Here is a 10,926-nt window from a genome sequence, read left to right as displayed (position 1 = left end):
GTGAAATTGGCTATGTGAATAACCTTTTCAGGCATGAACAACGTGAAGAAGCATTATGTCTTTTATTGCAAAATTATGTATGACTAGACAAAGTGAACAAGAGGTTTGTTACACACGTCATCATTTTATGGCACACCTCTCTCCCCTTTAGACCAAATGCTAAGACTACCCTCATTATATTTTCCATTAATGTGTAGTATAACAATTTGAGGGTGCTAAATATCCACATCAATAAGTCCATAGGAGGGCCCCTACCAAGTTCCTAGCAAAAACTATAAAGGCAAAACATTCCCCTCTTGGTTGCTTTAACATCTATACAATATCCTTCTTCATGTTCTCAAAATGATCACACCATTGACTTGCAGATTTCCATGGACTTGGCCTTTTGGATTCCTAAAACTCTAGATAGTTTTGGCGGTTACCCTTGAGATAAGTTCTATAGCTTAATACTTTCTTCCTCTAGCTTTCCTTTGTTGCCAAGGATGGTTATCTTGAATGATAAGATATTATTGACACTAGCTGTTCGAATGCGATCACAACAATCTTGCCTACATAACGCACAAAGTGGTCATGTTTGAGAGGGTTGTTGTGCAAACATTTTATATTTTGTGCCCCCATGTCTTCCACCCCTTCTATGAGGGATTTTGTCCCCATGCACGAGGTTGGATGGAAGAGAAGTGAGTGAGTGCCATCATGAGTTGATAGAGGTACTGCTTTCAATTTGTTTGATATTAAAACTAGCCCCTTAGTGCCAATGGGGTCATAGCTTAGTGGCTGAGTGTGTGGGTTCATGAGTTTCATGGATGTGTGCATTCATACCACCGGTTGCGGCATGCAAATAATCTCTTCACATTCCAACTAGCCCCTCAGTGAGAGATTATTTTACACATGGCATCACTTTAGGCACACCTCTTGAGCATTAGCACCAAAACTAGAAGCCTTTCGCATGTATAGTGTGTCAAACTAGCAAATTGGAGCCAGGAGCTTTGTTCCGGTTCGGATAACGAGGGAGAGTGCTGTCAACCTCATGTGTGAGAGTAGGTAAACCTTGGCAGCGAAAGGAAACCATCATGCCTCTTGAGAAAGGTTCTTAACCCTTCCCCCCATTTGGACCAAAAGCTAAGGCCGTCCGCAGCCAGCAGTATATGTATTATGGAGAGAGGCTGGAAGGGAAATAAGATGCGCGGATTAATGCAATCAGTACTGGAATCCAATCAGTTGTGTGCAACGATTGTCGGAAGTGTGGCAGTGTGGAGGAGGCATATTCCATGATCGAATCAAATAACTAACGACTTTAGTCAGTGGAGGCGGCATATTCCGATACTGGAGGGACCTGATCTGTAGATCTTTAAATTACGTTCATGGAGCACATCAGGGGCACTACACCAAACACACACACACCCCATCTACCGGCAATCATCTCTCTCTCTCTCTCTCTCTCATCTACCGGCAATCTTCATGGAGGAGGATTCTGAACTAGCCTACGGGTGGAGTCCTGCCCATGATGACAAGAAGCGCGTTGGCACTGCCGTGCCGACTGACCACAGCCACGACAAATTCGTGCTGACGGGGGTGACCTACGTCACTCGCCCTCTCAACATAATTCGGGCCGAAGACGCGGAGCTGCACGAGCTCCTGAAGCAAGCGGAAGGTGACGCGCAGCAGGCTGCAGCAATCGCTGCAACTGGATGGCGGCGAGACCCCACCCACCATACGCTCGTGCTGGAGGATATTGCTGTAACTGGATGGTGGCCAGACCCCACCCACCACATGCTCGTGCTGGAGCTGCTACACGGGCGCGAGCTGCGCTACATCCTCGCGGAGAAAATTACCTCAGGCATCCGGGTCTTCTGGTACCGGACCATGGCGGACCTGCGCAAGGACGAGCCCAACTTCACCGTCACGAAAAAAAATACGGCCACCTGCAGGCGTCTGCGCCTACGCGAGCTCCAGAAGGTCCTGCGCGACTTCAATCCCATCTACAACCTCCTCACCTCCAACTGCCAGCACTATGCGCACCATATGTGGGATCGCCTTGTCAACTAGCATGACACGGGGAGGTGGTGACAATAAATAAGAGTGCAGCCACGCGTAGACCTACCAGACTCTAACTTTCAAATGCAAGCACTTAGTGCACATGTGGCAAGACTCTAACAATACTGGGGTCCACGCATGTGTGTTTCTATGAATATCTATGTATACCAAAATGTATATGAATATCTACTTAAGGTTCTATGTGTGTGAGTGCACCATGCACCATCTCGGTTAGTAGACTCTCTGTTTGGACATCCATGTGGCATGTAAATGTGTGGCATGCATGTGTACAAGATAGAAATAATATCAATTACTATCGTGCAATCATCATTTGCTACATGTTCTTGTTGGCTTCTAATTCTATAATTAAAAGAAGTCATTCCTATCACCAACAAACTATACTCTAACATGCAATATCAAAAGTCAGAATGAGACCAGATTGCTTGCCTATGTCATGGTAGGGTATGGGACTCCAAATCCACGACCACCAGAGTAAGGGAACTCCTACCTCCACTATACTCCCACACTGAAAAACTTTACTAGTCTTTCAAAGGATAGGGTTGTATCTTTCACAATGATCACAACAATTTCTTTGCCCAATGTAGAAAGGAAGAAGACTCCATCATGTAGCTCCATAGGCACTTGAGGGAACACCATTTGATTGTAGCCACATCTTTATGTATCTTCCGATGTAGGGATTTACTAGCATTGATAGCTGGGAAGAAAACCCCATTAGAGATTTACCTTTGCAAAAAGCATTTTATTTTTTTAAAAGAAATGCTAATGATAGATATTAAGAGTTGTTAAACCTTAGGGTTTGCTCTTTAGGGTTTTGTTTCTCGTGTCTTTCAAGAGCTTATTTTCTTAGGTTGTGTAACTTGAGTGAGGCTTTAACTTTTGTGTTGTTAAAGGTTGTTGTTAGATGACATAAGATTTATTTAAGGTATGAGACCCTTAACAATAGGATAATGGGTCTGAGAGGGCATCATAAGAGAAAGGGAAGTGAAGATGATGTGTGTCTCTTAAAAGAGAGGAAGATAGCAATGGGGAGGAAGATATTGGCAAGGATGGAGAGGTGAAGAGTAGGGAAAGGCCACCATAGAGGAGGATGAAGATGGTGCCATGGTGGAGAGAGATAGTGTAGTATTGCTAAGTTTGAGGGAGGGGGATGAAGGGACTATGAAAGGACATGGAGGTACTTTCAAGGGATCTCAAAGGGATTGAGCTTAGAGATTCATTTGAGAGGCAATATAGAATAGGACCATGCATTTGTTTTGATGGAAGAGCAGGGGCATGGGGAGTTACCTCCATCCTTATGTGAAAGTGTATGTTTATCGCTTTCCTACATGGCAAAATGATATGAAACACCCTCTTAAATCGGTGCACAATTGCAAAACTTAAATGGTAGGGGAAAAGGGGTTATGAAAAGTTAAAGATCGGTTCAATTCTGATTTCGATGCATATCATGACATATAGGTCTCGCTTCATTTAAGTTTAAAGAGACAATAGCACAGATTAGTCCTATATTGTTTCTAAGTAATGCAACACTTTATTAAAAAGGAAATCGTTGAAAGCATGTTTTTCACACAACACATTGACTAATTTGTGGTTAATTTATTTGAGCACTATATATCATTACACCTTGCATTTGTATTCTTATACATGGTATTAAGAATGAGGAAGTCTCCTAGATGCATTGCAATTGGTTGTTAAAACTATTGACCAATGATGAGAGTGTGAGAAACCCTAAGCTGTGGGATAGAACGATTTTCTTTGGAGAGTCTTATGTGAGGAAACAAAATTATCTCCTGGAATGCTTTATCAAAAGAGTGGGCAATATTATGACTATGTTTTATATTAAGACAACGCATCCTAGGGCCAATCCCCAAGGTGTAGGAGAGCCATAGGAGCCACAACGATCGGTTGGGGGGTGCTTTGTATGTGTGTGTAATGAGGTGTTGAGCACCTATATGTATGGGATAATCCCTCTATTGGAGTTGGTAAGGGGCAAGATCGTTAGACTACAAATCGATACAAACACATGATTTATTTAGAGTAGTATATAGCCTCTAGATTGCTCCTAGCTATGTGACCATGAGGGTGGTTTCCTAAGCATAGGAGGCCCACCAGCTAGAGTCTTAGAGCGAGTGTCTGGCCCATTTTAGGTCCTGACACAGGTGGTGCATTTGTCGAGAGCTACTAATAAGTAGCGATTTTCGAATGTTGGTTGATAGGAACCAGCTATTCAATGTATACCAAAGAGCATTAAAATAGATCCATTATTTTTTTATAGACACTATCAAGAAAGAGACAAAAGGTTTAGATAGAGATTTGAGATCCTTAAGAGATATTCTCCTAAGTGTAGTAGTTTGACATCCTTGAGAAAGAGAGATCTTGTTAACTATATTATCTCAGCCAATCCATTAGGGAAAGGGGGAAGCTCTAGTATACCTCTTACCCTAATAAGTCACCCTCCTTTGAGTGGGGATATAGCCCCACCAATACAGAACCCTATAGGGAATTTGCTCATCATTATGGCGCAATCCATTGCAATACATGCAGGAATGCCAAACTTGCTAGCTACGGGTTTTCCTCTACCCATATTTAATGGTTAGCAGAGGAAGATGTCGAGCTCCATGTTAGTGAATTCTAGAAACTAATGTTTAATTTTCGAATTCAAGGATGAAGGACATCTCATGGTGTTTTTCAACATGACTCTAAAAGGAAAAGCTACAATGTGGTATCATGGGTTGGAAGCTGGGACCATAATCACAATTGACTTATTTTTTATGGTCTTCCGAAGAGTATTTGCCCCTAAGAGAGATGGGTAGTATTGGCTACATGTCCTGAACGTGAGATGTCAAGAGCCTCATGAGAACGCTCAAGCTTACTCCAAGAAATTGAAGGCAGTGTTTCAAAAATTGCAAGCCTCTATTCCTATCCCACCTGCTACCTAGTTTGCTACAATGTTTTTTACATGGACTAGATTCGAATGGAAGAGGAAGCATAGTACAGAATGTTCCCATACTGTTGACTCCTCTTAATCTTGCTATACCAATGGCTATCAAAATGGTTTCACTAAATAATGGAATCCAAATGACGAGCCCTACTATCATACCAACTAATCAGCAAAATAAATCCCTATTCAGGTGGTTAGGCCAATTAAACAGTAAGGAAATGATCATGGTCATAAGTCTAGTGTGTCAAATGTTATCGGCGAAGTCCAAAACATGATGAAGCATTATATTGATATGATAACAAAACAGTATAGACAAATAGCCATAGATGCTAATTTTCTAAAGAAGTAGCAAAACTTAATAGGAGTCAACATCTTGAAGAGGGTGGTCCATCAAGATTTAGTTGTAAGTAGTGACATGGTGATCACAACACTTTTCAAGAAACTGCCCTAGTATCAAATGCGACATACATGGAAAGCCCGGCTATCTAACTAGTACTTAATGGAGTAAGATCAACTCTCTTCAACAACAAGGGAGTAGGCAACCAAGTTCGAGTAATCATCAAGAATAAGGGAATAACCTTTAGCAAAATGAGGGACCAAATAAAATATTGCAAAGAGGAAATGCTATTGTAGAAGAGCTACCTAGTGGTAGTGGTGTCAACCTTATCGAAACTGTGTATGTCAATACCATTGAGACTTCCAATTTACAAGCCATTACAAGAGGACAGAAGGTTAAAGAAGGCGATATGGATAACGTAAAACATATTGAGACAAACCCTAAACAGGATGATAAGGGGACACAAGTTCTTAACCTTGATGTGGAAGCTAGTCCTCTAAAAGCTGCTTCAATAGCAAAGTTGACTCCAATAAGAAGCTGCCAAAGAAAAAGGTAAAAGCTAAGAAAGAGGCACCTAATCTTATTCAGCAAACCAAGAGAAAGGATGGTCTGGCGGGAGAAGAGAACCATTGCTTATTATCATCAATTTGACTTAGCCAATTCTCTTTGCAAGGTAAAGTATAATGTGAATCTCTTGCAACTAATCAATTATCTCTAGGAGTGCATAAAGAGTTTAAAAGGATCCTTTGCATTGGGTATATCGTTGAAGCCTTGGGAATAGCCCATGTGGACTAGTTTGAACATGCTAAAAAGCATTGTCCAAGGATGGCAACATATGCTGACGACATATTAGTAAATCATGCTATTGTGGATATGGGATCCTCCTCAATATTGCAAGTTCAGAATTGATAGAAAGACTAGGGCTTGAAATCCAAAAGGATACCTCCATAATTCTCCAAATGGCTAATGACAATTTAAGACAACCAGAAGGTTGTGTTACCAAAGACCACATGGCTGTTGCCAATGTGGAATGTATTTTGGACTTTAGGGTTATTAGGTTTGCAGGGTAGCCATGTAAAAATTACATAATGCAGCAAACAGAATCTGAGAAAGAGATAGAGAGTACACAACGAATAAGAGGAGAATTAAAAATTTTCTTTAGCTCCAAACAACTGACACAAAGATGGCTCTGTCCACCTGTGTGCTTCCACTATGAAGCTTAGACGGCGATCTAGACACAAGATAGGTGAAGAGCTTAAGGCTAGCTGGAACAACTCTGACTAGGTGAGAGATAGATGATGAAAACTGTGAAGGGGTCTACCTTTTATAGCCTGTGAAGGGGGTCATGATGGATGACCTTCCATATGCACCCATGGTTGTTGACTTTCCATGTGCACACACCACACGCTCGTGCTAGATGATAATGTTGTAACTGGATGGTGGCCAGACCCCACCCACCACATGCTCGTGCTGGAGCTGCTACACGGGCGCGAGCTGCGCTACATCCTCGCAGAGAAAATTACCTCAAGCATCCGGGTCTTCTAGTACCGGAGACGAGCCCAACTTCACCGTCACGAAAAAAAATACAGCCACCTGTAGGCGTCTACGCTTACGTGAGCTCGAGAAGGTCCTGTGCGACTTCAATCCCATCTACAACCTCGTCACCTCCAACTGCCAGCACTATGCGCACCATATGTGGGATCGCCTTGTCAACTAGCATGGCACGGGGAGGTGGTGACAATAAATAAGAGTGCAGCCATGCATAGACCTACTAGACTCTAACTTTCAAATGCAAGTACTTAGTACACATGTGGAAAGACTCTAACAATACTAGGGTCCACGCATGTGTGTTTCTATGAATATCTATGCATATCAAAATGTATATGAATATCTACTTAAGGTTCTATGTGTGTGAGTGCACGTCCACATGCATGCATGATCTCAGTTAGTAGACTCTATGTCTGGACATCCATGTGGCATGTAAATGTGTGGCATGCATATGTACAAGATAGAAATAATATCAATTACTATCGTGCAATCATCATTTGCTACATGTTCTTGTTGGCTTCTTCTATAATTAAAAGAAGTCTTTCCTATCACCAACAAACTATACTCTAACATACAATACCAAAAGTCAGAATGAGACCAGATTACTTGCCTATGTTAGAAAGGCCTCAATGATATCCTTGTTTTCTACCATGAGATTTTTGAACCACTTCTTACATTTAGGAATCACTTTCTACCGATTCGTATATACATGATTTCATGAAGTTAATGACAATAATGATGTTATATTAGGCCATTGGGGAACGGTTCTCTCTCTCTCTCTCTCTCTCTCTCTCTCTCTCTCTCTCGCATGAATGACATGGAAATCATAAATAAATTTTAGTTTTTATATGTAAACATTTACAATAAATTAGGTATATATATGTGGATATGTGGTGAAGGTGGGCATGGGGAGTTACCTCCATCTTTATGTGAAAGTGTGTGTTTATCACTTTCCTACATGGAAAAATGATATGAAACACCCTCTTAAACTGGTGCACAATTGCAAAACCTAAATGGTAGGGGAAAAGGTATTGTGAAAAGTTAAAGATCGGTTCAATTCTGATTTCCATGCATATCATGACATATAGGAATCGCTTCATTTAAGTTTAAAGAGACAATAGCATAGATTAGTCCTATGTTGTTTCTAAGTAATGCAACACTTTATTAAAAAGGAAATCGTTGAAAGAATGTTTTTCACACAACACATTGGCTGATTTGTGGTTAATTTATTTGAGCATTATACAGCATTACACCTTGCATTTGTATTCTTATACATGGTATCAAGAATGAGGAAGTTTCCTAGATGCATTGCAATTGGTTGTTAAAACTATTGACCAATGATGAGAGTGTGAGAACCCCTAAGCTGTGGGATAGAATAATTTTCTTTGGAGAGTCTTATGTGAGGAAACAAAATTATATCCTGGAACGCTTTATCAAAAGAGTGGGCAATGTTATGGACTCCCTTTTTACCCCTTAAGGAGTTAATAAACAAATATAGGACCAATCAATGAGAGCTAGGATTCCAGATTCATGTAACATGAATCTTCTACCCATATCTTGGCCCAAATCTTCCCTAAGCAATAAAATAAGGGAAAATGTGGGGAATATAATGTTGACACTTCCTAGAAGTTTGTGACTCCAATTTTGTTTTTCTTTTTTTTTTTATGTTTGACTTTTCATTTCTCCTTTTTTTAGTTTCCCCCTCTTTCTTAGGCGGAACTCAAATTTTATCATATCTCTTTCCCTGCTTGTTCTTTCCCGAGGAAATTTTACAACCTCATTGTTGCTTGCCCTATCTGTAACCCTCTGAAATTTCATTTACTCTACATAAACATAGAGTGAGTTTCACATGTTTTATGAGAGTAGAGCTTGTTCTACCAAAGCCCTAAGATTTTCTTCACAAAACTTTACAGGTATATTCTTCTCTTCCATGGACGTTCTATGGTAAAGTTTTATCTCGTTCGGACAAAACCTGTGCAAGTTATGTGCATTCTCTGACATGTAATTACTTTTGTTTTGGTACTCTAGGAGTCTCTTACAGTCAGGAACAATGATATTTTAAACACTCAACTTTTTCTTCAAAATATTAGAGTTTCTTTGTAAACAAAGTTACAGGTATGTTGTCTTATTTTCTTGCTGCTCCATAGTTAAATTTTATCTCGTTTGGACAAAATGTATGCAAGCTATATGCACACTAAGTTTTCCTTTGTTTTCTTACTCCAAGTTTCTTCAAGGGTGGAGAACAATGATTTTTTTAAAAACTCAAAATCTTCAACATCTTTGGGCTTCTTTGCAAAGAGAGCCACAGGTATAATGCAACTTTTTTGTGTTGCTCCATGGTTAAGTTTCAACTCGTTTGGACAAATCCTATGTAAGTTATATGTATGCTTTGACTCGATATTACTTTTGTTTTTGTACTCCAGAAATTTGTCAGTGAAGGAATAATGGTCTTGTTGTAAGTCAACTTCTTGTTCAACATATCTAGGCTTCTTTGTGAAAAGAATTACAAGTACAATGTTTTTTTTAATTGCTCCATTTAAATTTCATTTCATTTGGAGAGAACATTTGTAAATTATACACGTGCTGATAGGTAACATTTATATTTGGTTATCATAGATGTCTTTACGGAGGAAAAACATCAGTAACATACTTGCCGTGGAGGTGTTCAATAGGAAAGATAGTAGCGGTAATTGGATTTGTGATAAGTACTATAAGTTGGATTGGATTTTGATGCACCCAAGTACTCAAGGGAGTTTCAAGGTCAAGTGTAAGGATGTTGCAAACCCTAGTAAATATTGGAAATGTAGAATTTTAGAGTTCAAAAATTAAGTGTTTAATGGAACAAGTACAGTAACAGAAGTGTTGATCCAACATGTTTATACGCACAAACAAATCTCTGTACACGACAAGAACTACATTGCAAATTATAAACAAAACAGTAAGTTTTAAATTTTTATCATTGTTTATTCTTTTGCATCAAAGCTGTTTTTAAAAATCTTTGTAGTGTTCTAATTCAATCTTGTTTTACTAACAACTCTATATCCATCAACTTTGCATTAATGGCAGAATGTGGAATGTTTGAGCGACAAGATACATGTTTGGAATGAAGACATAGGTTCTTTGATCTATGATAATAACTTTGCAAGTCAACTTGCAACTCAAAATATATTTTTTTATAATTCATTGTATGTAGTAGAAAGCTAGAGATTGCAGCATGTCCCATTCCCGCCACTATCTAGTGGTGAATGGTTGTTTGGTAGCTTGGAGTTGTCAAGAGCACGTAAGTCCAAGATAAAATCTGACATCAATAGTGCTATGAAACCCACCATATGCTCCAAAGATGTGCATCTTAGTTGGTTTATTCAATTCTCATTGTTTGCACATTTGTTTGGTTCATGTGATGTTCTGAAGAAAACAAAGATTACTTATCAATACAAGTGTCCATCCAAGGAATGGATGAGTCCGCTATTGAGTGAGACTTGGCAAGTCAAAAGAACAAATTTTGATGAGATGATTGAGTGCAAGGTCAACCAATCTGATCTCACATTCAGATAAATATTTTTTACTACTTTGAATGCCTTGATTTAATCGACATACGTCTTGCTTAGATGAATTGTTGTGTTATTCGCATTTACTTATCCTTATTTCTTCTTTTATTACAAGTATTCATCGCTAGACAAACTCTGTGCATTCGCTTTTGATATAGAAGATGATGACTTTTGCAAGGGGAGTGGATCAACTTGGATCAAGATACCCGAGATGAGACACATACAACTCTCATAGATGTGGTTATCTTGTGGAATGGTCATAATCCTTTTGTGGTTAGCACATAGAGAGGCATTGGCCCATTTCTTTTCTAAGACAAGAAATCCAATTAATGTCCAAAGAGCCCCTCTCCAACTTCTATTTCAAGTTAGACAATAGAAAAGTCAAGATTCATAGTGAGTAATCCATGACATGTAAATAATGTGCTTCTCCACATATCCTTGAGATAGTGGAATCCTTGTAATTTTCTTTTATAAAGAACAAATATAAACTTTTTTAAACT

The 10,926-nt window shown here is 39.4% G+C and overlaps 1 protein-coding gene across 1 annotated transcript; it reads left to right on the top strand.

Moving 5' to 3' along the window:
- Positions 1–1,371: 1,371 nt before the first annotated feature.
- Positions 1,372–2,233, top strand: LOC148023015 (uncharacterized). The gene has a single exon (XM_087696002.1). It carries the CDS (start codon positions 1,459–1,461, stop codon positions 2,044–2,046), a length of 588 nt encoding a protein of 195 aa, XP_087552128.1. The 5' UTR covers positions 1,372–1,458; the 3' UTR covers positions 2,047–2,233.
- Positions 2,234–10,926: the final 8,693 nt, after the last annotated feature.

This window comes from Lygodium microphyllum, chromosome 16, assembly GCF_053477565.2.
Source record: "Lygodium microphyllum isolate KBCC chromosome 16, Lygodium_microphyllum_v1.1.10, whole genome shotgun sequence".
Taxonomy (NCBI): domain Eukaryota; kingdom Viridiplantae; phylum Streptophyta; class Polypodiopsida; order Schizaeales; family Lygodiaceae; genus Lygodium; species Lygodium microphyllum.
Note: the sequence above shows the minus strand (reverse complement) of the source record. Positions and strands in the feature narration are given on the sequence as shown.